Here is a 27,535-nt window from a genome sequence, read left to right as displayed (position 1 = left end):
CACTGGGAACTTTCCATCTCTTGTCATCTCTTCATGAACACAAACCTTTAGTAAGGGCATTAAATATACCGGAAATGATGCATTGCAAGGTCATTTTTGTAACAATTTTATTAAAAAGTTAAACTATTTACATTATATACACATTTTTGAATCTACAATATTGCACATATTAGTCCTTGCAACACAGAAATACTGTATAGCAATATTACAGTGAAAATCAGAAAAAAGTACTAGAATTCAAAACTTCTTGAATTCTCACACTCATCTTTCTGACATTTTCAGTCAATGTTACAAAAAACATTATACAGTATTTGATTTTTACAAACACAATCACACCATTAAAACACTACAGATAGGTTAGGGTCTTCGATAGGCTTGCACAGTACAAAAATAGATCTGTTAGAATTTTGATATACAGACAAAATTGTTGTGTATGTTTGCTAAAAAGCGTAGATTCCCATGCTGACTGTGGCCAGAGCCACGAACAGTCCCAGGACCATCCTGAAGAGCGGGGAGGCGTTGATCATGGTGCCGGGGATCTGGAGTGTCTTAGCCAACATGGGATCTCCTGAGAGAGGACACGCATTAAGATATCAGTCAAAAAGTGATAGAGAAATGTACAAAAACATTGACAACATACTGTAGGCCTGAGTTTGTATGTGTGTGTGTGTGTGTGTGAATCTCTGCCTATCTACTTGTCTTACCATTAGCCAGTTTGGACTGTGCTGCACAGCTCTGCAGTTCGCTTTCCCTCTGAGTTACACTCAGCATCTTCTGTAAGTCATCAAAGACCTGTAAAACAAAAAGAACATCCATCAGTCACTTATTATTCTCTCATACATCAATAAACAATCACACAAGTCAAAATAAATCTTCCCACTGTCCTCAAAGTTAATTCTTTTCCACTCAACCCCTGAGAAAGCCTGAGGTCTCTCATTTCTCCTAAACAACCACCGCTGTTCCTCTGCTCCGGTCCCTCTGCCCAAACATCATCATCATCATCATCGTCGCCCCTCCTCACCTGGATGTTGAGCTCGAAGGCTCTGACCGCCTCCTCCAGCACGCCGTTCCTCTCCTCCTCCGTCAGCTCGATGCCGTTCATCCTGCTGCGGTACAGCTGTTTGAACAGGTTGGGGCTGGAGACGCCGGGGAAGGAGAAGAACGACAGGCCCTCGCCGCTCTTCAGCCCCAGGGACTTCTGGGTGATGCGGCCCAGGACCTGCCCCCCCGACAGGTCGCCCAGGTACCGGGTGTAAGCGTGGGCCACCAGGAATTCGGGGTTTTCTTTGCCGATCTGGGAAAAAAGAGAGAAAGATGAGGAGCGTTACCTCAGAGCAACACAGGAAGATTACCAGTTAAATGTACCAAGCATCTACACCTGAAATCGCATGTGTGTTTGAGTCTTTTACAGGTGCAGTTGAAACGTACCTGTCTGAGCCTGTGAGCGTATCTTTTAGTGGCTGCGGGGACGACGATCTTCTCCCTCCAGTCCTGGCCGTAGAAGTGCTCCAGGTCTTTCTCAATGGTCTCCAGCCTCGCCAGTTCGGCGGGGAAGTAGACGGGCGCGACACCGGGGTGCTCGGCGTTCCTGTCCAGCTCTTCCTCCAAGGCCTGGTAGATCTCATACAGCGAACACAGCAGGAGCTAAAGGAGGGGAGGGGGAAAGAGGAGGAGAGTCAGAAAATACCCACCAATAAGCCACCAGATCATTCCGTGTTGTCGCTTAAAAAAAAAGACACAGCCTAGGAACTACTTTATTTGCAGCTACTTTATTTGTTTTGACAGTATTACCTTGTACTGTGGCAGGGTGACTTGCCCCCTCTGGTAGCTCAGCATCAGTTCGGTGTTCTCCGCTCTGACGTGACTCTCCTTCGTCACCGTTTTGATTTGTTCTGACAGATCCCTGTAAGAGAGGAAGTGAATGACGCTCATTATTGCTCTGTTAGCAATAGATGCTGATGTCTGATAGTGATCTCTGGCTATGGTTAAGAACGTGTTCGTCACACTGAAGCATTGAGAGAAAAGAATGAGGCATAAGAGAAGGAGCAATCAGAGGCGTAATGTAGATAAACATATAGGGCAAATGCGTAACTTATTGACTCAAAAGTGCAGAGCATACGTTAAGTGAATTATCGCACCTATAGATGTTTATCTAAAGTAGGCTGTGTGTGCAGCTGGTAAAGTTCTGCAAGTGCAGACAGAAGATAGAGCGCATACTAGAGATCTACTTTGGGATGCACAGCATTAATGCAAATATGATACATGCAGTCATACTTGTAAATGGAGCAATACATGCAGTGACACTTACTTATCCTAAAAATTCTCCACACTCCAATAAACTTTTAAGCAACAATAAGCAATGATGAAAGGTGAATGGGTAAAGAAGAGGGATTCAGAGGCAGAGTAAATCACAGCAGCTCATTCCAACCTGTCAGTCATCTGCTCTGCTGCTGTCTGGGTCTTCCTGGCTGTCTCCATCTGGATGTCTGAAAAAGTAAAGACTTTAGAAACATGCCTTTACAGCACATAATCCATATTCCAAAATCACAAACACCACACAGCGATCAAATTAGTGCAAAAAGGCAAAAAGAGGCTATGAAATTGAAAGTATGAGAAAAGCATGAAGTTACGCGTTGTGTTTCACTCACCAGTTAGGATAAGTCCTTTAAGTTGGGTAGTTTGGTGTATATCCACAGTAATTCACTGTTCTCTCTTTCTGGATGTTCAGAACAGTTTGTGCTCTGTGTGCCTCCTCGCTGTTCTCTCCCTCTTTTTATATCATCCTCCTCTGTCTCCTCCCTCGCCCCACCAGCTGAATGAAAACAGGAAGCAGCCCGGCTGACTCAACGTCTCCATCTGGAACACCACAGGAGGAGGGACCTCGGCTAAACATGACACGGCAACTTCAGCAGGGAACACTGAGAGAGAACACGGGGAGGGACCGGGAGTTAACATGATGCAGCAACTTTGGGGAACAACATGGAAAAGCGGCGAGGGGGGGCTATGGGACTTAGCATGACCAAGCAGCTTTAGGAATGGCATGGGAAAGCAGCAGGAGGAGGAGGAGGAGGGGCGAGCGCTAAACATGACAGTGCAGCTCGGGGAATACCAAAGTTGAACCAGACAAGAGGAGGGGCCGGCTCTTAGCATGACGGTGGAAGTTTGTGAGGAATGTTGAAATGGTGACTGGGGTTTTAGAGGAATAATCACATGACGGTGTTATGACAAGGACAAGCACCAAGCCACATTTCACACACTGTTTCTGTTCTTGAGAAACATTCCTAAGCAAGTTAAACCACTAAGTGAAGATACACTGACAGGTTACATCATGCAACCAGTCAGCCACATGAAACACCGTAGACTCCCACACACAGTTTCAGCAGAACAAAATGAAAGGCATTACTCAAACTGTAATAAAAGACAACACTTCACACTATTATGACTTGCTGGGTTCATTGTTCAGTAAAGGCAGAGCAGATTTGGGCAGTGCAGTATCAAGTAGTAAATGAGTTACAGTATGGGCAAACCTGCTGCCTTCTCCTTCATTTTTTTTCCATGCATGTGCCTTTATCTTTGTTTTATCCACAGCTGAAAACTATTAGACAGCAGATGGTTTTAACTGATATCTCTGTAACTTAAATTTCCAAATCCCTGTATAAAAAAACAAGCTGGAATAGCCTACTGCTTATCTTTCACTGCCAAGTTCAACTCTCTGTCTAAATAAAACTAATTAACCGCACCTGCAGCTCAGCAATGCCTGCTTTTAAAATGATCATCAAAAGCTGTAAATTAAGTAGATCAGCATTTCCTAAACTTAAACTCAGCATATAAAATGTGCCAATGGTTTATTTCACATGACAATCTGCTAGTAGATTTTGCTGAAGCTAGGACCAAAGGCAGCAGTAAATATATTTAGTTTGGGTCTGGCCTGAAATAGTTGAAGAACACCTTGTGATCAAACGAGCTGCAGTCTGCAATACTGTTGGGAAAATAAAATTGGTGACAAACTGCCATTAAGCAAATTGTATGGATCTACTAGGTCTATAAAGCATGCTATTGGTAAATTATGATTTGTGGTGGCAGTCAGAGTAAAAATGTAGAAATTAAAGCAATGTAAATGTAGGCTAATTGTAAAATATTGATAATCGATTGATAATTCATAACAATACAAGAGAAGGAAAATCCAGCCAATTTAGGCCTATGTGTAACCCGTGTTACTGATTTTCTTTCTGGTGTCCAGTATAGTTATGTATCACCTATAAAAATCTGTACGTCTGTTCCAACTCAGCAGAGCAGCAATGGCTTACACGATAATGGGTTGTAAAAATAGGACGTGGGGGCAAGTAACGTTATCACTTTCTTTAACGTGATTCAGCAGAGTGGAGGGAGGGAGAGAGAGAGAGAGAGAGAGAGAGAGACTAAACGTGAATCAGCAGGATTCAGTTCCCCTGTAATGAAGGAGAGGCAGTAAGTTGAGTCTGTCGGTGAAAGTTGTCCTCAACATGTAATTATGGTTCGTTTTAAAGTTGTTTATCGTAATTGTAGCTCATAGTTCAGTCGACAGACGCAGACTTGCCTACACCAAACGTTTATTTTGTCAATTTAACGTTAGCTTTAGCTTTTATTCGCCAAGCTGAGTCCAGGCATGTTGACTGACTTCCCACCGTGCGCGTCCCCGACAAACTTTGAACTCATGATGTGACGATAGACAGTGTTTGTCTAAAGTGCGTTATCTAAAACACATAGCACCAACCCGTTTCCAAGTGTTTCAGAGGAAAACGCTGCCTTGAAGTCTTTTAAAAGCTCACTTTCAGGTGTAAGGCACTCTGACAGGTTTGCTAGGCGGCTAGCAAGCCTGTTGGTAAAGCTTGCTTCCCATACTCGCCCATGGCCATGAGCGATCGCCCATTGAAATGTTTATTACATCAGGTGATACGAAACACAAAGCACTACTTGCTTGCTACTTCACGTGTAGCCTAAATCCTGTAAATGTAATTGAAATTTGCTAGATAAAGTCTTTTGAGTAATTTGTGATGAATTTTGTTGATGATGCATTCATTTTGCCAAGTTGCCAAAGATATGACTGATACTGAATTAGCCAACCTGGCTGTTGTGTGGTAATCATGATGGTGGTGGTGGTGGTGCCAAAAATGTAACACACCCACTCAATTTACCCACCTTTTTATTAGCAGCCCTACTACTAGGCTACGGATACTAGCCTACTGCTACAAATAATTATAATAATACTTTTATTAGGGGAATAGATTTTACACACCCTTGAGTCTGACAAGTCTTTAAAGCGTAAATTCGTAGTGCACATCATTGTATATTGTATCAGACTGATGTAAATTATATAATGAAAACAAACAAACAAATATTTTTTTCTGGAAAAATACCAGATTTTTGCTTGCATTGGTGGTTGTCTGCCTTGTGTTCACCCACTGGAGCTTAGTTTACCCACATTTTTATTTACCTCTACATCACTGGGTGTTTTTTGTTTGTTGTTTTTTTATGTGCTCCATACCCAGGAGTGCGATGGATGGTGAAGCGGGCCTTGTGAGTGGACGCAGCCAGAGAGAGAAGAAAAGATCCTACAAAGACTTTCTGATTGACGTGGAGGACCTGGAGGAGCCGGAGTCAGATGTTGAGGAATACAGCTCCAAGAGACCGCACAAGGTGACTGTCGCACCCACAGTGTTAGTTAAGGGAGGACTGATGGATGAATGGGTGTCTGGACACACAGATGGGCAGGTGATGAGATGGATGGATTGTTCAGTAGATTGTCCGCTTGACACAACAACCCTCTGTCCCGTTTTTACACTTCTCTTGCATCTCTAACCTTTGTTAATAGCAGCATGCCAAGTTGTGATGGGTTACTGTTCAACTTTTTCAGGAGCCAAAGGGCTCGCACAAGAAGAAAAGGCGTCACTCTGGTAAGGAGCATTTCATGTAATAAGATGGTGTGTGTGCTGTTGAAGTAATTCAGGCTAACATACTTCAGCTGTGTAGAAATCACTAAAGAAGCCCTTTATTGACTCCCACCCACCCATCATGGTTGTAAAAATATGTTTCAGTGGTGAATAGTCTTGTAGGTGGACATACTCTACATCATGTTGAATGAAATGGGCAAATTCCATGTCATTGGCTGGAATACACCACTGCCATACACCACTGTTTATTAAATGAATCCCCCTGGTTAATGGGATAATTTAAGAGAAAATGCCTGCCTGGTACCCCTACTGTTAAATATGAATAAATGACCCATCGCAGGTAATAGCAGAGCTGGGCCTGAACCTTATGGAGGCGAGTCTTCTGGCTTCCTCCCCACCTATCCAGTCTATGTACCACAAGGCGGATGGAGAGAGAGAGGAGGAGAAGAGGTGAGAGAACAGAGGGGATGTAAGAATATGAGATCAAATGCATTTTACTCTGTCAGACGAAATTTGTCAGAGAAACTGTATTATCCTTTATTGTTCAGGATAAACTTCACTTGTGTCTGGGATATCATCCATACAACTAATGTGATGACTCATCTGTAAACTCTCTCCCCTGTGTTGGCATTAACTAGATTGGTACCCAGGACAACTTGTTGCATTCAACTTGTACAGCAGAGGGCAGCATTGATCAGGTAATTACTCCATAGGTTCTTCAACATTCATTTTCTACTGTCATTTTTGCTTATCCTACTGTATCATCACTTCTTGCCTTTCCATCCCTCCCAGGTCAGTCATAGTCCCATACAGGAGTACTGGAACTATGACCAGCACAACATCGCTGAGTCTCCCCTTGCCAGTCCCATCACCTCCACCACCAGTCCAGTAACCCGCAGGCCTCGCCCCTTCATATCCACACCTAGTTCAATGACAGCCATCGCTCATCCAGTGAGATACATAGTTAGTCCAGCGGTGTCAACGACTAGCCCCATGATTGACCTGGCTAGTCCCACTAGCTCTATGAGTAGCCCCACCAGTTCGCTCAGATCCACACCCAGGGGTCCTGGCCGCTCTGACCTGGATCCCGTCAACGCTGCTGCTCACCTGCACCTCTTGGGAGAATCCTTGTCCCTCATCGGACACCAGCTTCAGGAGACAAATGTGAGTGGAATCAAAGAATGCAGAAAAGAATGTTTTTCCCATTAACGGCAGAAAGGCCAGTGGATTTAGGAGGTTTAAGATAAGTCCCAGAAGGTATCAACTGATAGGTATCACTTGCAAGCTGCGAAATCTTGCAGTTTCCTTGCAAGATTTTGAAAATCTAAGAGAGCTGGTTTGTGCAGAAAGTGAGTTTGGGAAATTCATGGAGGGACAATTTGAAAGCTGAGATATTTAAATCTAAAATTCAAAACAGGCATCATTTGACTGTGGTTCGGCCTTTCTATTGTTAACACACACATGCAAAATCAGGCAAAATTGAAAACAAAATGGAAAATTATTTTGCCGGACATCAGTGATGTATCCCTATGATCCCTTAGATTTAGAGGGGCATGGTTGATTTTGCCTCATGAGGACATGCAGCATGTGTAATGATGTGTTCCCTGCGTCTGTGTGTCTGTGCAGAAGAAGGTGTGTGTGTCTGGTGGCCTGTCTCTGCTCTTGGACTCCCTGCTGTGCGCCCTGGCTCCACTACTCTGCCTCACCTCACAGATACCAGAGCTCAGGAGCTGCACACAGCACACACTGGTGAGAGAAGCAGCCGCTTGACACTGTACACTGATACACACATGCACACACATATACACACAACTGTAATACATGGTCTAATGATTGTTTTGCCAGTATGTTATGTGATTTAGGATGAAACGCCTATATTTGTGTCCTTTTTCTTCCTTTTAAGGCGGACACTCTGGAAAACATTGCCTATGTGATGCCTGGGTTGTGACTGATGAAGGCCCTGTTGGCTGCACACAGCAAGCTGCAATATGCTGAAAAACACTTTAGGTTAGTTTAGAGTCTTTTTTTTTTTGCAGTAAGCAAGATTTTGTGTTAATAACGAATTTGTAAGATAAAAAGTTTACTTTGTTGTGTTGGTTGTTTAATTAAAACAATCTATTTGTTCTGTGCACACCAAATTATTTTAACTTTCTTGGGCACATTGGCATCAGTGAACAACACTTTAAATCTACACCGAATGTACAAAATATTAGGGACGTCTTCCTGATATTGTCATTAGACACATTGGAAGTGGCAGGTTGGATTTTTCTGGTTGATGTTGGAATTCATCAAGCGTTTCGTAGATGCTGTAGCACAGATCTCGAATCAGTTTGAAGCCTCTCAAGCTTTTAGTTGGAGAATGGTCAGTGGATCCATCACTCATGACCTGAAGAAGTTTGGTAGACAATGTATAGGTCATAAGCTTGAAGCTGAGGCTTGATATCTAGATGGAATATGTCAAAGTCAATTTTCAGAATGTGATTTGTGCCTCTGTCTCATATGGCTTAACATTGTAAACCTGCTTTGTTTGTGTGTGTGTCAATGCCCCTCAGTCCTGACCGGACGTGACAATGTTGTCTTCTGCAGCATCTCCTATCTAAATACCTACAGGCATATGTTGCCAGGTAGTAACCATGGCGACTATTAACCCTTCAGGTCGACCTGACTCTGGCAGCTCTGCCACCATATGGGTGTGGTAGTGAAAATGAGGTGGAATGATTCACTCATGCCCCGGGATATGTCTCCTCCACCCCATTGTGGAATGCTCAGCAGCCTGCAGACAAAGGAACTATTGCGCACTAAAAAAAAACGAGTGTGTTTATGTGTACGATAGAGGAAGAAAATTGGGAGTGGCTGGACAGGCGGATCCCTGAGACTGAGACACACCTGTAAAGGCAGGTTAGAGAGGTGGTTGGAGTCGGACACTTCTTTTCAGCAGCCAAGTATACTGAAGGAAGGAGGTTTTCTGGATGAGAGATATAACTCAATGCTAGTAAACCAAACGGAACAAACAGAGAAGACGATACAAGCACACAGCCTAAAGATCTCACACAGGTGAGTAAGTATGCTTTATATGGGTTGGATAATGCTAATGCTGTGGTTACTTTTATATTGGAGTATGGAATGTTTGTAACAGCAAACTGAATTACCAGTGATCATGCAAGGCTTCTTGACCACATTACATTACTTATACCATAATGACCCAGGTATGGCATGTGCACTACAGTACATTTATACCAGCTGCTAGGTGTGAACAAGCAGCTGCCAATGTTATGTCACATTTTAGCTGCTCTAATAGATAAATGACACCTACTGTCTCCATGAGTTTGTTTTAATGGTGTGTTTAATCTGTATAAACTTCATGCAACACTGCACTGCCAATGCTGTATGTTTAATTGCTATTTTGTGTGCGTTGGTAGGTGGACGTGTTTATGAGCATGTGTGCATATCAACCCAAATATAGAGGTCAAGGTAGAATGTAGTTGGACAGGACTAGCAAGGTGTGGTGAACAACAGTTCCATTACCAATTACCTTAGTCTGTGTGAACTCATGCACAACAGATGAAACCAGATGGTGTGAACAACATATAAGGAAGATAAATTGTGTTCAAATGCATAGGAAGACATAGTATTCTTTTATTTTTATATTATGCACACAACACAGACACACTTCAGGCACAAAGAAGAAAAGTAATCATGCAAACACACAAGGGGTTACAGCCCTCATTTGACTTCTCAGCAGCTCATCTTCCTTGTATGACTGATGTCAGATCAGATGATAAAACACTTAGGAAGCAGCCCTACCCAGCCAAGACTATTCTCTGTTTTTCCAGTTTTATTTGAATTTGTCCTCAGTGGCTTATGAGGCAAGCCTCCAGCTAAACACACATGTATGAACAAACATTCTCCCAACACGCCCTTGCTTGTTAGTTCTTATTAGTTCCTACCTGCTTACAAGATAGCATATTGATATGTTGAATTAGATGAGTAGGTTTATGCTGATGCTCTCCTCTCTCTGCAGCTATGACTGAACACTTGAGGGGGGGCCTCTTCAGCTCCGCACCCCCAGAGCTGCGGCTTGTCCTGCTGGGGACCATCGGATGTGGGAAGACCGCGTCAGGAGACACCATCCTGCTCCAGCTGTCCCCCTCCGGTTCGTCCAGGAGCTGCCAGGTGCGGCAGGGCGTCTCGGAGGGCAGGAGGGTGACCCTGGTGGAGGCGCCCAGATGGTACTGGGATGGCGGCCAGGTGGAGGCTAATGTGAAGAAGGAGACAGAGCGGGCGTTGACACTGACAGCGCCAGGCCCACACGCTTTTCTGCTGCTGGTGCCAGTGGGCCAGTTCACAGAGGTTGGTTGTAGTGTGTGTCTGTCTGTCCCTCCACTCGTGTTTTTGCTTCTGTAGGGACGCTTCTCATTTCAACTTGTGCAAACATCAATGACTAATGGCTAGTTCTGTGTGAAAATCAAGATAACTCTATGGATTGCAGTACTTGTATAAGTCATGTTTTTGGATCTACATTCTTCCCAAATGAATTATGGAAAAGTTTGATAAAAAATATCCAAATTGAAAGACAACACTATGAGACAATACACTTCTTGACCATATGTTTAATTTCTTAATGGTATACCATCTACATATTTCTTACTATCTCTTTATAATGAATAAGTGTCAGTAGTGATTTTAGCTAGTAAAGCCCTACTAATGAATTTCCCTCCTCTTCCCAGGTGGAGGGCCGTGTGCCTGCGGAGCTGGAGGAGGTGTTTGGGGAGGGGGTGCTGGGCCACACCCTGGTCCTGCTGACCTGTGGGGACTACTTGATGGGCCGGACAGAGCAGGTAATTCCAAGTCCTTCCCCCGTAATACTTCTTCATCATTCCCCGTGTCAAATTTGGACAAATCGACTACTGGTTACAGGAGCAGGAGAGAGGCAGATCAATTGCAAATCTGAATTCACACAAACCAACTGTGTTCCCCAGGCTTATGTGCAGGAAGAGGACCCAGGCCTCCGGGAGGTGATCCAGCGCTGCGGGGGGAGGTACCATGTCATCAATAATCGCCGGCGGCAGGACAGGGAGCAGGTCCGCACTCTGCTGGAGAAGGTAGGCTTCAGTGATGGGGATTAGCGGGCTGTCACTCTTTTTTCACATTAGTGTTGATTGTGGTGGGCTCACACGTTGGGCCAGTTTGGGTAAATACCAGAAGCACTTGAGTGAGGTAGATGTTGTCTTTCTTGTAAAACACATTGTAACCGTGTCGTTTGAAAAATGCTCACCTAGAAAAGTCATAGAATTTAGAAATTGTATTTTCCAGGCCTGGAGAAGTTATGAAAATTATAAGAAAGAGAAAGGTCTTTCTTGAGTGCTGTCAAATGTCACAAAAGCTGTGCAGCTGGTTCTGAAACCAAATATTGCTGACTGTTCAAATAATATTATAATCCTTGTGTAAAACAAACTAATGCTTGAAGTTAGTGTAGTTGATGGTTAGTTTTTAATTCCGTCTCATTAAAATTTGGTCATGGACAATTGAAAAGGGGTCATGGAGAAGTCATGGGAATGTTTTCTACTTTCATCAGTGAAAAGGTGTGGGAACCCTGAGCACTGTAAAAAATCAAAATCAGTTTTATCTTATTATTACATAGTGCATGTTGTAAGGTGTTTGAGAGACATCAGTGTTTTTTGTTTTAGTTTTTCCTAAGAAGCTTTGCTTTGCTTTGCTGAGCATGCATGCTTTTTCTCAGCAACGCCCTGTTTCACTCTCATACCGTTAAATACAGTCACACCTGGGAGCTGCCCAGTACAGCCAGTCTCATAGTCTTACTGTTGGCACTGTGCAGCTCTACTGGACCGGTTTGGGTGTTAATGCCTTGCTCACTTCAATGGCAATTTTGCTAAGAGTTCTAAAATGTTTGGCCAAAGCTGGTAGACATAGGAAGTTATCACATGATGTAGATAAACTGTAGGCATTACAGTATGTGACATGTTAATTGTATACATGTGTTTAGGTGATATTCTCCCACTAAAATGAAGTGCATTATTGTTTCTTTTATAGATAGAGAATATGGTACAGAAGAACGGAGGGTGCTACCTGAAAACAGCCGAGGACAGAGAGATGGAGACACAAGTGAAAGAAAGAGAGCAAGAACTTAGGGAAAAGTACCGAGTGAAGATGGAGGAGCAAAGAGAGACGGCGGAGTCGAGGCACATCCCAAACACAGAGACCCAGAGGAACAGAGAACGAGAGAGAGAGGAGTACGGGTACAGGAGTACCGCTGCCTCGGAGAGGAGGAGAGAAGGAGAGCGGGACGAGATGGAGGGGAGAGTGTCTGTGAACTCACTGGCTAACGGGCAGCCACAGTTCCATCCAGAGCCCCGTAGCGACAGCAAGCTCGAGCCCAAGAGGAGCTCCAGTTTCAGACTAAATGCAGGTAAATGCCTACGGTGTTTGGGAACTGGATTCTCTGCCTGTTTTCTAATCAGCAAAAGAAAAAAATAACAGAAGAAAAAATAAAATGTGTAGGGCTCATACTTACTTTTTTCCTGCAGATGGCGCCATACTCTCACAACTGTCTGAGGTCAAACCAACCACAAAAATGACTACTACTTGTAAGTAATAGGAACTCACTGACTCCTTTTGTGTCACTAAACAGCACACTCCTATGACGTTTGGTGGTTGTATTTCTAATTTCCTCGTCCTAAGCTCCAGATTTCACCTTGTTCAGTTCACCACAGAATCAACAGCTTTGGAGAGAGATCTTCTCCTGAGGCTTCTCCCACCTCTTCCCCGCACTCGCCTGTCTTCTCCACCTTCTCCGCGTCAACATCCTCCTCCTCCTCCTCCTCCTCCTCCTCCTCCTCTCCGGAGCTGCGGCTGGTGTTGCTCGGGCGGTCTGGAGCAGGGAAGAGTACGGCTGGCAACAGCATCCTGGGTCGGGAGGAGTTTAAGTCGTGCCCGGACAGCCTGACAGCCATCACTCAGGAGTGTGAGAAGAAGAAGGCGCTGGCAGCAGGGAGAAGGGTCAGTAGCTCAGTCCAGTTACTGCTGTCATTGTCAAATTAATTGTAATACCTTGGTATATACAGTATTACCGTATACAAATGAGACCATGGTGGAGACAATTGGTAGCCTCTATCTCACAGCAGTGGTATTGATAGTACTAGCATTTCTCAAAGGTTTTTTCTTTCATTTTACTGAAGAGGATAAACATGTTGATGGTGATCATTTTCATCTTCGTTTCACTCATTCCACCTTGTGCCATTGCCAGAGAGTTTTAGCTCCATTTACACAAGAAGAACAGTGGCCCTCTTCTTGTTTTGTGCCATAAAGCAATATTCCCTTTGTAAAGCAATCCATCAGATTTCCCGCAACTCTGTGGCACACAAAAATGCAATATTGAATCCAGTAGAGGCTGGTTTCCTTTATTTACTGTAATTACTTGTGTCTCAACATTAATGTAATAATGATTTATTGATGTACAAATGCTAAAAATGTAGCACCTTGAATTAAAATTTATGTTTACACTTTTTCACTCTGTTTGTTTCACCCTTTTATCATATTTTATTCAGTTATTACTTATATTTGGGCGAATGGGGGGGTCTAATGTGTTTTTATAATGCTCACTTTCACTTTCTCTCTCTCTGTGTCCCCTCCACCCCCAGGTGGCAGTAGTGGACACCCCAGACTGGTTCAATTCGGAGCGTTCTCCAGACGAGGTGCGAGCCCAGATCTCCTCCTGCATTGCGCTCTCCAGTCCCGGCCCCCACACCTTCCTCCTGTGTGTCCCCGTGGACCAGCCTGCCAAGACCGAGCTGCAGGCCTTGGGGGCCCTGGAGGCCGTTTTTGGCCCCGAGGCGGTCCAGCGACACACCCTGGTCCTCTTTACACACGCAGATCGACTGAAGGAGAGCGGGAAGGTGGGGGAAAATGGCGTGGAGGCCTACATCTCCGGCCAGCGGGGGGATCTGTTGAAGCTGGTGGAGAAATGCGGGGACCGGTTTCACGTGATGGAGAGCGGAGGAGGCAAGGAGGAGAGGAGGAGCGTGGCAGAGCTGCTGGAGAAGGTGGAGCAGACAGTGAGAGAGGCAGGAGGACAGTGTTACTCTTGTCCTGCTTTTCAGGAGGCGGAGGACAGAGTGAGGCAGAGACAGGTGGAGATAGCGAAGGAGAGGAGGGGGAGAAAGGCAGGAGAAAGACAAGAAGAAATTGGACAGCTCAGTGCTGAATGGCGGGTACTCCATCCCTCCATGCAGCCCTTGACAGAGATGGAAGAGGAGGATGAGGAAGTGAGAGAAGATGAGATTGAGGAAATGAGGGATGAAGCGGAGAGGAGTGTAAGCACCATGAATCTCGAGAGTCTTCCTCCTATTTCACTGTCCACCATGTCCCCTTCACTGATTCGTTCTATGTGGGAAAAGGTTGGGTCTGGTGCAAAGATGGTTCCCAAGTTGTTTGCAGATAGTTCTGTGTGGGTTGGTGAAGGAGCAAAGAGGGTGACAGCTAGTCCAATGTGGGGAACTGTTGGCAGCGGGGCAAAAAATGTCCAAAAGATGGTGGTTGATAGTTCTATGTGGGGGAAGATGGGAACTGGTGCTGGGCAGGTCTCCAAACTAATGGCTGATAATGCTATGTTGGAGAAGCTTAGGGCAACCAAAGTCGCCAAGATGATGGCAGACGGTTCTACGTTGGTGGGATCTGGAGCAAAGATGGCGGCAGCAAGTCCTGTGTGGGAAAAGGTTGGGTCAGGTGCCAAATCTGGGGCCAAATTAGTAGCAGACAGTTCCATGTGGGTTGGGTCTGGGGCCAAGAGTTTGGCACAGAGTCCCATGTGGGGAAAGGTAGGATCTGGGGCTAAGTCTGGAGCCAAAATCGTGGCCGACAGTTCCATGCAGGTCGGAGCCGGAATTGGAGCCGGGGCAAAGAAGGTGGCACAGAGTCCGGTGTGGGGGAAGGTGGGATCCGGGGCCAAAGCCGGGGTCAAAATGGTGGCTGAGAGCTCAGTGTGGGAGAAGGTCGGGACCGCTGCTAAAAAGGTGCCCATGGTAGTTCTAGGGGGTGCATTGCTGGGTCTGGTGCTTGGGGTGGTTTTGGGGGGTGTGATGGGGGGCGCCGTGGGGGCAGTTGCTGGGTCGGCGGTAACTGAGGTGGGGAGACGAAAATTCGGCCAAAAAAACTCATCAGAGCAGATGGATGAAGCTGCAAAAAATGTGGGGAAAACAGTGGACGACGGAGTGGAGTCACTGGTAAATCATGGAGAAAAAGTACTGAAAACAGAATGAGAAACTGGTGAGGGTTGTGAGCAACTATATATAAAACATATCACAAATATAAGGCCATTCCAAATTAATTTGTTGTGAAAATTAAAAAACAATGGAAAATAATAAAGTAATTTTTATTTTTTTGACATGGCTCCTACATCTTGGTAATCTTTTACAACACAGACTTATTTACCCTTCTTTCACCACAGACACCATGACATTCTGCATGTGTATTTTACCTATTATCTACTCACAGAGGCCTTGTTGTTCAGGTCTAAATTCACAAGAATGCAAATATGTTAAAAATAAATCCCCTACTGCTGCCAAGACAACCTCAGTCGATACCTGTTGAGCTACAAATTAATTTGTTCTGGCCTTATGACAAGTATTATATACGATTCTATTATTGATGCTTATCCTATAACAATATGAACTAGAGCTACATGAAAACAGACAGAATGTACAGTATGCGAATAATGAATTAGCAGTTTAGTCATAATTAACACTGTAAGAAAGTAATAGTATATATCAATATTTCTGCCAAATCTTTAAACAATTTAAGGATTATTATTTCTGTTTTATTTCCTCGTCATTGCTTAGTGTGAGCAGTAAATTCAAGGTGAATTCAAACTTAATTTTTAAATTGTCTTATGAAACAATTTATATTTACAGCATTAACATATATGTATGTATGTATATTGGCCACTCAGCACTTTGTCCCGCATGATACTGTAATCTTCCTTACTGCTTCATTAAAGAACACTGAATTAGAAAATAATTGCAATGTAGTTTCTTTGTCTGGTTTTAGTTTAGTAGCAGTGCAGAGATTCCATTTAGGTTGTAGTTCACTATTGGCAATTTTGGTTGCCATAATGACCTACAGTATTTTTCCATTATTCCTTCCTACACTGATTTTGCTCCATTCACTAAAACTCTTTGCTACAACCAACAATGCCACCAATTTTCACTGCCAACAAAAGTTGCGGTTGTGTCCTCATCTTCAGCAAGCAGAGGCTGCTTTAGGGCCAAGAACCTGTCAGTATTACCATCGCTCCCATGGGGCGCACATTTAGACTGAGTCTGTGTGAATGATGAAATACAGCAACTGGTATTTCTGTGTGTGAGTGGGCGTGGATCTGGTGGCAAGAGGGGCACAACAGAGGGTAGAGGGAGGCGAGGGCATTATCTCTAGGTCCCAGGCCATCTAGCATCACCCTGCTGGGCCTCCTGTATCAGGAGGAGATGGAGAGCGGGTCAACACACCAGCTGCCCCCTGCTCCACAGACACCCCATGCAGTGATGTAATGGTAAATAAAAAGGTTTGGAAACTCAACTCCAGTTGGAAATCACCATAAGGCAAACAACCACCAACATAAACACACTATGCATGTTTAATATGTTTAATGTGTTTCTTGAAAATAACCTGTTTTCATGTAACCTATCAGTACAATCCTATTTACGATCATGCATGGCAGACCTGTATCTCTAAGATTTGTATCAGCTTAAAAGGTGGTTAAACTTTATTTTACAAATAAAGCTAGGTAAGCTACTTTTGGATGGGTTTACTCCTTATTGCATCCTTAAAGGATCAGTTTGTCAATTTTGGACCTATATGTAATTAGTCTCTTACATACCTGTAGTACTTGGGTCCACAGAGAATATTGACTCCAGAGTCAGCTGTCAGTTGAAACGACGAGCTCTGTTGCCTCTATTGCTGCTAACAATGAGTCCAAATGGGGTTTGTCAAAATGTCTCCAAAAAAGCAATCTGTAGGCTCCACAGAGGAGTTCAGAGTAAATGGAAAAGTTGCAAAGTGCATAAATTAAAATTAGATCTGATTTCATTACACAATTCCACCATTACGCACACTTTCACTAATCAGGAAATGACAGAACTATTTTTCTCTGCCGCAGGGCTACTGGCAGCGTGATCTAGTTCCGTGGACAATCAGGTCACACTTCAAACAATTGCACATGGAGCCGGGTTTGTTAGAGGACTATCCACTGAATGAAAATGGTGCAGTGCTGCTGCTTTCTAGGCAGTGAATATAAAACATCAGTTGGTTGCCATATCGTTTTCACAGACTGGCTTTTTTGGAGACAGTTTGACAAACCCTGTTTGGACTCATTGGGATCCAATATTCTCTGCGGGTCCAAGTACTACAGGTATGTAAGAGACAAATTATATATAGGTCCAAAGTCGCATAATTCTTCTATATTCTATCCTTTAATCCCATGATACCAGCTGCTGGCCATAGCCTACTAATATCTGCCTTTACAGGGTAAATTTACTGAGCGCACTTTCTCTTATCCAGCAACTCTCTGCGTAACACTCATTCGGCGCACCAAATCACGTGCACTCATCAAGAAGACCCCCACCCCAACGACACACTCATCAACAATCCTATGCCCCCTTATGTTCCCTGACCCCTGCCTCCATCTGCACCCTCTCTGTGGTTTCAGGGAGGAGGCAGGCCAGCCTGGCAGAGTGTTGTGCAAGCAGCTCTTCCTGTTGTGCAGCGCAGGAGCGGGTGTACAGGGGTTCCAAGAGCACCCTGGTGGCTGTTTTTCTCTCTCTCTTTATCCCCCCCCTTGCTCCTCTCCCTTCTCCCATGTAGCGGTTGACACCCCACCCACCCACCCCACGCACACACACACACACACACACACAACCACCACCACTCCCTTCCGGGAAACTCGTTGGCCGTCAATGAGACAGCACTAACTGTAGCCGTTTCCTGGCTACTTGATAGAGCCAGGCAGGCAGCCGGGGAGATACCAACACCACCATACAGCTGCAACTTTACACACACACACACACACACACACACACACACACACACACACACCCCTCCATCCCCATCCCCGTGCTGAACCCATCTCTAACCTCATCCTACATCCAGCCTAAACCTCCCTCACACTCAACCACACACCGACCACTGTTACTTTGTTACAAAATTCCTCCATAATTCTTCCCCACATCCACTTGCACATGGCGTACACACACACACACACACATGTGCACTTGCTCATGCACTTACACACACGTATACATGTAACACATCCAAACCTCCTATAGACCAAACAAGCACTCCTCCCCAAATCAGCTGCCCTGGGAAAAAAACTAACACCGGCATGGAATAGCGATGAAGGCACCGGGATTTTTTTTTTTTCCATGGCCGGGATTCACACAGTAATGTCATGGAACAGCTATTTCCGGCTCGGGAATTTCACGTCACACACACTATGTTTTTTTTTTATACTGGTGTTTGAGTGGTGTTGTTTATGCCCCCCTTGTTAAAATGAGTACTGCTATCAATCTGTCATGCTGCTGAACAGTCCAAACAAACAACATGGAGGCATGGAGTTGGGCTTCGGCTATTCAGCACCACATCCTCCGGTTAATGTAATGCCTGGTGACAGATTAAGTGTTGTGCTGAATTATGAATTGGGCGCATTGTTGTTTAAAGTATGCATTCAAATTTAAGTTTGTGTTCTCTGTTCATAGACTCAGCAGCAAGCACTTATATATGAGATATATAGATTATATATGTAGAATGCTTAAAAGTGGACTTAAGTATTCTATAATCATCACTGTCGAGTGAAAACCTCATAACTCCAATGTGATGATTTTCATGTTTCAGTTTAATTCAAACTATTCCATGCTCCTCTACTGGTTGAGAAAATTGTGTGACCATTGGGGTTATGAAACCTTTTCAAAAGCAAATAGATAAACTCAAAGTGAATGGTGGTCAAGCTGAAAACAAGCCTGTTTTTTCTTAGTTCATAAAACATTTTAGAGATAGGAGGTTTTCACCTGACAACAGCGATATATAATCTATGAATATGTAGTAATACTGGAAAATAAGATCAGATGAGAGAAGTGTATTTATATGGAACAGCATTGCTAGGCTCTTTTTACTTTTACTTTTACAATTAACAGCTGATTGTTATTGTGAATATTTCACACTGAGCTTCATGCTCCTCACTTTGAAACTGCATGCGTGTTCCCTAAACTAAAATCAACCAAACATTTGGAAGAGTTGAGAAATTGTGCTGACAAAAGGCGGTCTTTGGAGTGCAATAAGAGGATGTCAAATAAGGAACAGCAAACTAAAACACACTTTATTTCTGTCTGGTACAAGTGTGTCACAATGTCCGCCGAAGCCAGGGCGGGACCTTCACCCCCGCTCGTCTGACAATAGGAACAACAGGAACATCAAAAACTGCAAGCTAGTTTAATGAATGCGTGTCTGCCATTGATGTTTCTGATGTTGCAGGCACAATCACTGTCGTTCTGCTGATTATTTACATGTAAACTTCTAAGGCTGCATTTACACAGGGACAGAATATCAGGGTTTAAACTCTTTGTGTGAGAGATCTAATATTTTTATGGCTGAGAGAGAAATCAAGAGTCTGTGTTTCTTTCCCTGTTTAGACAGAAAAGAGAAAAGTTAAGAAGATGCATTTAAAACAAGATATTTTGTGCGTATGTAAATCCAGACAGCGTCCACTTAGATTTCCAAGAACCAGTTCTGCATAATTCATTGATGGTGCTGATTCACATTGTTGCAGATAAGAGGTGTAATGTCTAACAAATGAACACAATGTCCTAATTTTGATAGAAAACATGTTTCTATTTAAATGTTCTGTGATGATTCTCACCTCTAGAATACAATTCTATATTGTCCTGAAACACAGAGCCTTACACTCAAGTTTGCACATCACTGGAAAAGGACAGAGAGACAGGTCAAACTACAAAATGTCACACCACTAAAAGTCCATCTCTTACTTATTCACACTACTGATCTTGCAGCGTTGCATTGCAGAAGAGAGAGACTCTGTTGTCTCAAACGCTGCGGACTATTGTGTATCCTTTCCTGTGTCAGTTTGACATTTAAACTCCCGATGGTTGCATGCCGCTTTGTGTGATGTCTTTTGGTATCATCGCTCATCATTTGTGGCTGCCACCATCCTTATCTGACCCTTGACCTTTCCCAGAATGCCACGGGTCACCAATGAGGTCTTAGCCCCGAAGCTCTCCTCGCTGTCCGTGTCGCCATAGCAACTAGACGTTGCCGGGGAATTAGCCAGGGCGATGACCGAATCGGTCGAGTCTCTGTCTCTGAGGACCGTCGCCGAGGCGGGACGGGCCGAAGCCGGCGGGGTGCGGTGGGACGGAGGAGGGGTGTCACACCGGAAAAGCGGGTTCAGTTCGTTGCCGTCCAACCCGCGCCCGGCGCTCTCCTCCTCGGCCTCGTCGTCGCCCGAGGTCCTGGTCTTGTCCTGGGCCTGGTCGTTGAGGAGAGTGACCAGGAAGTTGATGTACTTCATGGCCAGGCGGAGGATCTCGTTCTTGCTGAGCTTCTTGTCAGGAGGGTGCGTGGGGATGAGCTTCCTCAGCTCGGAGAAAGCCCCGTTCACATTCTGCTGGCGCCAGCGCTCGCGGCTGTTGGTGAACACACGCCGGGCGAGCTTCTGAGGAGGGCCTGCCACACACACATACACTGCATAAGTGTGCAGAACATACATAGAAAATTATAAACCTCTCTCTTGCAGCATTTTCACACACTTCCAAACGCGCAAACATACACCTAATCGTGCCTGTCTTGATATCAGTATCAGTTCCCTCATTCAGATGCATCTAATTTGGACACACAGAAACTCACAATCGTTGAGCTCCATCTCAAAGTGTGAGGAGGGTCTTCTCTTGATCCGGCTGTTGGAGAAGACCCCATAGCTACCTGAGGGACCCAGGTAAGAACTGCAGAGACAAAGAGAAAGACAGAGAGAAATGTATGAAAATGTATTAGAAACACTTTTGTAACTGCACACACAAATCATCAGAGTAAATAAGACACAGCTAAATATAAAACCAATTTAATAACATGTTAGACTATTACAGCTTGCATAATCACCTCCGAAATGACTCAGAACGGAGAGCAATCTCAGAGAATGGATGGCGCTAGCAGGAAAATGGTGGAAGCCATTAACTGTGGCATGATTATGCCGGTGGCGTTGATTGAGTGTGCATGCAGGGTTTGAGCCCAGTCTCATTAAGCCTGTTACTAGCTGATTCTACTTCTGGGGGATGAAATAGATCAATGTTTCCTGCTACAAACAGAGCTGAGAGAGGAGGGGAGGAAATCTTATCCCCAGATCTCCATGACAGATGGGGAAGCTATAGATGCAGCCATCGCAAAAAAGTCCTACTTCTTATTGTGCTTGCTGCTCCTCTGCAGCACCGTGGCTCGATACCTGGGACTGTTTGGAAAATCCCTCTTGGAGAACAGAATAGATGAACAGTAGGAAGGCTTTGATAATGGCTGCAAATGAATGCCTCTCTTCATGAGAGAGGGTAAGTCAAGAGTTGCCAACTCTACATGCTCAAAAGAGCTTTAATGTTCTGTTAGCCTTTTTTCAACTGAATTTATACTGTGGTCTGTATGGTTACAACCACATTAAATTTGGTTGCAATTAAAAGTAGATGTGTGGCTTCCAAAGCAACGCCTCCACCTTTATGATTCCCATTACATGAAAAAACACTGGGTGATGCAACTCATGTTCAGCAACCAGGTGTACGGTATATCTAACATATTGTGTGAGAAATGCGAGATCCCCTTTATAACAGCACATATCCTGCTGTCGATTTCACAATTCAATCCCATAACCGTGCAGCATAACCACTATAAATCACAATGGGAAGTCATGAAGAACCAGCAGTTAAAGTTTCACACGAAACAGAAACTTGGCAACGCTAACGCCAGAGTGGCATCACCATTACTAGTGACATCTAACCATATCAGGAAGCCATGTCTTTACAGCATTGTGCTCCACATCCTCTCACCTGGTGAAGAGGCAGAGGGTTCGTGGGATATTTTTGCCTTTTATTTGTGTTTTCTCAAAGGTTCAAACGCAATCTGCATATGTCGTTTGACTATACCGAAAGTCCCTAAGTTTGTGCAGATGTGTGATGACATGGCACGCTAATATACTAAGAATGACTAATAACAGCCATCCTCCTTTTTCCCCCCTTATTGGATATTACTATAAGTGGTGTGAGACTAATAGGGGATTCAAATAAACCAGTTCTCACCTGGTGAAGAAGGGGTGTGGAGGCAGGTACTGGTGAGACAGCAGCGGCCCTGGGGAGGGAGCTGAGGGGCCTCCAGGACCTCCAGGACCCCCAGGACCACCAGGACCTCCGGCCGCTGACAGACAGGTGAGCTGGGTGAGGCGGAGGTCCCCATGGGGCCCGTGCAGGAGGTTAGGAATCGGGTGCAGGGCGGTCAAAGGGGTGTTGGGGAGGGGGAGAGGGGGCTTGCTGTGACCGAGGCTGATGACCGGAATGTGGGGAGGAAGAGGAGCGGCGGAAGCAGAGGATGAGGATGAGGATGAAGGGAAAGAAGCGGTGGACGTTGGAGGGGGGAGAGGGGAGATCTTGGAGTCCACGGCCGGTGCCGGGAGGAGAGGAGGCGGAGAGGAGAGCGTTGGGGACCCATTGGTGGTGGTGGTGGTGGTGGTGGTGGTGACGCCGGTTGGCCTCTCCTCCTCCGTCTCCATGACGACAGGCTCAGGTGCAGCGGCCGTCTCCGCGCGGCGATTGGCCAGTGCTGTCGTCGTGGTGATGGGGGGCTGAAGCGAGCTGGCGGTAGGGATGTCCGTGTCTCCCTTGTGCCCCGTCTTGTTAGCGAGACGCGGGCTCATGCTGATGACGGCGTCCGGAGAGGCTGAAGGCTGGCTCTGGAGGGGACTGCGCCGCTCCATGGAGGCAGAGGAAGGGGAGGAAGAGGAGGAGGAGGAAGAGGAGGAGGAGGAGGAGGAGGGGGGGCGAGGTAGGTCGGGGGGCGAGGCAGGCGGGCCGCTGGGGTTCAGCTTCTCCATCATGGTGCTGAGGGAGACTCTCTCGGCGCCGAGCCTCTCTTCCTCCCTGCTGCTCGGCCGCTCTTCCCCCGGTGCGTGTAATGTGAGCGTGGGTATTCTGCGCAGAGAGTGTGTGCGGTGCGGGTGTGTTTACATGTGTGTGAGAGCGAGTGACGTGTCCATGTGTACCACCTGCAGCTCGTCCTAAGACCTCTACAGACCTTCTAGCCGAGTGTGTGTACCTCTGCCATAAGAGCACCTGATAATCCTCTACTTCCTCTTCCTTACTTCCAGAGTCCTGCAGATTACGCAATATTTTGCTACTCTACCTCACTTAATACTGCATGTGGATTTTCCTGTGGCCAACCCAGCATCCATCAGTCCTTCTTATCAGTGCCAGGGTCCGCTGTGTGAGGGTTCTTGAGCTTTTTCCATGAGTCCAGAGTCTGTGTGCCTTGGCTGGGGCTACAGCTGCCCTCTGGCTCAGTCTGGTCCGCCCTTATTAGCTGTCATTCTGGGGTCTGCCGGGTGTTTTCAACTGGATCTGGACTGTGAGTGAATGTGAGCTCGCATTCATTCCCTCACTAGAACATGATAGAAGGTGCCAGTGAAAGCGCTCGCGTCCGTGCGATGCAGTCCTTGTAGAAACGGAAGGCTAATTCTGTGGCATGGTCTGTGGGTTCTTGTGATCTGGTTTGGGTTGGTTGTCTGCCTTTTTCTTACAGTACATCCTGAGCCATAGAGGCTGCTGGTTTGTCAATGGGTCTCCGCGGGCCACTCTCGATGAGTCTGTCTGTCTATCTGTCTGTGTGTATTTAGAGGATGTGAGTCAAAATCCTTTTAAGCATTCAAAATGTCCTGGACCAGTAAAGATTGGATTGATATCAAAGAGTCTGTGGAACAAAAGAAAAAGACAAAAAGCCCACAGGATATCTTTAGTGGAGAATGGTGAAGGATAAGGCAATAAGATATGAAAATGTAGGTCAAAATTTGTACCACACAAGCGCCACGCAAGCTTGTGTTGACTCACTGAAATGTGATGAGAAGTTGTTGAGGGAGATTTCCTAAATGGAAACTGGTCTTCAGTTGAAAATTTGAATTCAATTCATGGAAAATTACATATTTTCTCTCTTATCCCAGCTATGATGAAATGTAAAAATGCTGTTCTTGGCCGTCTGCTTGTTGCTTTACTAATTAAAAAAGGGAGTCATTAATTTTTACTCAACTCTGCAAGACACATGAGACTCTGAGGCATCATCGAGTTTTGCAACAGTAATTCTTCCCTTTTTGACATTTTCAGTAGTCATGTATTTATTTTGGAAAGTTCCGTCTTTCACGATGATGTACAGACTAAACTGTTATGTTAAAGTCTTGGTCAAAACAACCCAACGATAATGTTCAGAGACAGCAAACACATACACAGACATAGATTAATATTTGAAAGGTTATGCTACAAGTGTAAAATATCAAGCACCACATGGAGATTTTAGCTGGAATTAAGCCTCATCTGCTGCACTAATTTAGGTAATTCATTATAATAAATACCAGTATAATTTGTATTTTGAATGTAAAAACATTATAGCATTTTATTCCTTAAAATTAGAATAGTAGGGCAAGCCTGTATCATTTGATACATTAAATCGAACATTCTACCATAATCTTTATGGATTTAAAAAGTAATACTGTAAATGAACAAATTAAGAATGTTTGTATTATTTCATCAACTATTGAAATATTATCAAAAACTAGCAATTATTTTGGGAGAATCGTCATAAACTTTATATGCTGCCAATATTTCATTAACAGAATTCTATTTTTTTCATAGCATTAGATTGTAATTTTCAGATTTATATTTTCTTTTCTCTGTGTTAAATTCATATGTCCTTGCATTATATTATCATTTTTGTAAAATGCACAACATGCTATATATTTACCATAAAATGTAGATTGTCACAAAAATTATAATTAAGGTTTTGGCACAATAAATTGTTCATAAGTTGAATTCATAAATGTTCATTTAGTTGTAAACTGGCATTATTTCTTATTAATTTCCACATATGTCTATTTATCAGTAAATCAGGCATCAATTCCTTATTATCAATTTGTAATAGTTCTAGACAAAACATTAACAAAATTTTTTATTATCATTTAAAATAAATGATAGGATGGCTGCATACCACTGTTACACTGTAGGCTATTTGTATTGAAAAAAAAAAACAAAGTACAAATACTCACAAATACATTGTGGCACCCAGTGTGGCCCGTTGGTCTGTCAGGTAAAATCCACCAAGTCCACTGTGAACACACGTGTTGTCTCCTCTCCTCTTCCTCCTCCTCCTCCTCCTCCTCAGTGTTTTAACCTCCTCCTCCTCCTTCTCCTCCTCACACTCCACTGCAGGCTGGCAGAGTAGGGGAGCCCGTCAGCGTCTGTCACTCTCTCAGGTCAGAATTGGAGCCAAACTGTCTGACACTGACTCAAACACTCCTTATACTCACGTGAATCACTCTCACCAAAAGAACAAGGAAACAGTCCCAGAAATTCTCAGAGAAATGAACTAGAGAGAATGACGGTCGAAATGTTTTCTTTTGTTGTGAAGTTTGCTCCTTAAAACGAAGACACGCTCATAACGTGGAGGTGGACGGTACGAATCTCTGCCATCCTCCTGTCCTTATGTCATTCTCACCTCTCTCTCTCTCTCTCTCTCTCTCTCTCTCTCTCTCTCTCTCTCTCTCTTTCGCTGTGTCCTGTCTATCCCTCCTTCTCTAGCGCTCCTCGCCAAGGAGACACAATGCTCCAGTTGGTTGCCAGTCGCAAAGCCGTGGTACTGGCGAATGTGAGGTGAGAGAGAGAGAGAGAGAGCGAGAGAGAGAGAGAGGGAACCATGTTGCAAGGAGAGTTTTCCGCTCCCTGCTGGACAAGAGGATGTGCTCGTACAATATGGTGGCTGCTGATAAGAGCCTCAAAAGCTGCCTGTGGCCTGTAGATAAGGAACCCCCCCCCCCCCCCCCACCCCCCTCCACCCATGAAATACCAACACACACACACACACAGACACACACACACACAGACACAGACACACACGCACGTACACATACACATTCATAACACATCTCTCACACACACATACAAGCAGATTCACGCCTGCATGCGTGTGCGCACACACACACACACACACACACACACACACACACACACATCCCATCACACTAGAGTGGTCAGTCCCAGACTTTGAAGGGACTTGGATCGTTACCAAGAAGCTCGCTGCAACTGCACTTATATCACAATATAATAACAGACAAAGATGTTTGCATACACACACACACACACACACACACACACACACACACGGACAATGCCATATATAATAAAAGCACTTGGGGGAATTACCTAAGGTCTTTAATAGGCCTAAAGTTTATCATAATAAATGTCTGTTATTAAAGTTCAGTTTTCGGTGTTTTCCCCATGTCATATCCTGATCATAAGTATCCCCACAATGTGTGTTTGTAACGGCATTACACAAACACCACTGGTCTTTTTTCTGCACACTCGTGACTCGGACCTGTGGGTTTTCGGTCATTACATCAGAGCGCACCTGTGCCTCTGATGACCAACACGCAGGCCGTCATCATGGCAACTTTCCTCTCCAAGAGCTCCCTAACTTCCTTCCTAAATCTATCTCTCACCTCACTCTCCCTCACTGCCTCTCTCCCACTCTCCTCTGCACTCTCACGTTTCCATTCTCTCTCTCTCCTTCCTACTCCCTCTCTCCGTCTCTCTCAACCTCAGGGTCAGCACCTCTTTTACATTCTCACAGTCACTTCCCTCTTAGACAGTCTGAAAGACAAACATTATAAAGGCTTTACAGTTACGTGACCTTCCAGGTCCTGGGAAAGAAGGCAATCTGCTGAGCAATTGTTCAACAAATCTGTCATCGGCATCATCATCATCACTGTTGTTGTTGTTGTTGTACTCATCATCATCATCAAAAACAGCAAACGCCGTGGTTTGAATCTGCTGAAATAACAGGGGAAGTCTTTGCTCTATCAGAGTGAGAGTGTGTCATCTATTGGCTTGTCACACTGTTTTGCGTCCAGCACCTGCGGTTCCACTTGATCACACTCTCTGCGCTAGAATAACGTTGTAGTGGCTGGGGATGCTATCTGAATTTGCCTGTAACTTATAAAAAGCTACACGAGGGACAGCGAGGATTCCTCTGGGATTCGCTTTTTCTGTGCTTTTCATGCTAATTTCAAGTGTCATTTTAACGTTGTGCTATTGCCACTTCATTGTATTATCAGTACATGTTTTGTTTGTTTTGGATTGGGTTTGTTGGAATGTTCAAAATCTAACGTTTGATGAATGAAAAACCTTAAAACACAGCTTTAGCGTCTATTAATGTGATTCATTAATTATTTTTAACCCCCACAATGTGTGTTTTTCAGTCAGGGGTGAAACAAAATTGGGTGACAGAAAGATTAAAATTGGCCC

The 27,535-nt window shown here is 44.6% G+C and overlaps 3 protein-coding genes across 6 annotated transcripts; 1 reads left to right on the top strand and 2 right to left on the bottom strand.

Moving 5' to 3' along the window:
- Nucleotides 1-119: 119 nt before the first annotated feature.
- LOC139660882 (heme oxygenase-like) lies at nucleotides 120-2,762 on the bottom strand. The gene is made up of 7 exons (XM_071539147.1): nucleotides 2,649-2,762; nucleotides 2,429-2,486; nucleotides 1,792-1,903; nucleotides 1,429-1,644; nucleotides 1,022-1,294; nucleotides 705-792; nucleotides 120-568 (listed from the first exon to the last, which is right to left on the bottom strand). Exons 2-7 carry the CDS (start codon nucleotides 2,476-2,478, stop codon nucleotides 441-443), a joined length of 867 nt encoding a protein of 288 aa, XP_071395248.1. The 5' UTR covers nucleotides 2,479-2,486; nucleotides 2,649-2,762; the 3' UTR covers nucleotides 120-440.
- Nucleotides 2,763-8,842: 6,080 nt separating this feature from the next.
- LOC139660886 (GTPase IMAP family member 8) lies at nucleotides 8,843-15,943 on the top strand. 3 transcript variants are annotated; one of them, XM_071539151.1, is made up of 8 exons: nucleotides 8,843-8,984; nucleotides 9,952-10,280; nucleotides 10,658-10,768; nucleotides 10,910-11,032; nucleotides 11,982-12,357; nucleotides 12,476-12,535; nucleotides 12,652-12,947; nucleotides 13,589-15,943. In XM_071539151.1, exons 2-8 carry the CDS (start codon nucleotides 9,954-9,956, stop codon nucleotides 15,203-15,205), a joined length of 2,910 nt encoding a protein of 969 aa, XP_071395252.1. In that variant the 5' UTR covers nucleotides 8,843-8,984; nucleotides 9,952-9,953; the 3' UTR covers nucleotides 15,206-15,943. The 3 variants fall into 3 exon arrangements, with proteins under 3 accessions (XP_071395252.1, XP_071395253.1, XP_071395254.1); XM_071539152.1 differs by having other exon boundaries at nucleotides 8,843-8,988; XM_071539153.1 differs by lacking the exon at nucleotides 8,843-8,984 and adding an exon at nucleotides 9,413-9,430.
- Nucleotides 15,944-19,282: 3,339 nt separating this feature from the next.
- Nucleotides 19,283-25,866, bottom strand: lyl1 (LYL1 basic helix-loop-helix family member). 2 transcript variants are annotated; one of them, XM_071539154.1, is made up of 4 exons: nucleotides 25,282-25,866; nucleotides 22,280-23,939; nucleotides 20,853-20,947; nucleotides 19,283-20,690 (listed from the first exon to the last, which is right to left on the bottom strand). In XM_071539154.1, exons 2-4 carry the CDS (start codon nucleotides 23,068-23,070, stop codon nucleotides 20,128-20,130), a joined length of 1,449 nt encoding a protein of 482 aa, XP_071395255.1. In that variant the 5' UTR covers nucleotides 23,071-23,939; nucleotides 25,282-25,866; the 3' UTR covers nucleotides 19,283-20,127. The 2 variants fall into 2 exon arrangements, with proteins under 2 accessions (XP_071395255.1, XP_071395257.1); XM_071539156.1 differs by having other exon boundaries at nucleotides 19,283-20,672.
- Between the last annotated feature and the right edge of the window lie 1,669 nt (nucleotides 25,867-27,535).

The sequence above is a fragment of the Centroberyx affinis genome, unplaced genomic scaffold (assembly GCF_046629955.1).
Source record: "Centroberyx affinis isolate AG114_WGS23_722 - 3 ecotype Tasmania unplaced genomic scaffold, CSIRO-AGI_Caff_v1 ptg003413l_1, whole genome shotgun sequence".
NCBI classification, from domain to species: domain Eukaryota; kingdom Metazoa; phylum Chordata; class Actinopteri; order Beryciformes; family Berycidae; genus Centroberyx; species Centroberyx affinis.
This window is presented reverse-complemented; position numbering and strand designations above follow the sequence as displayed.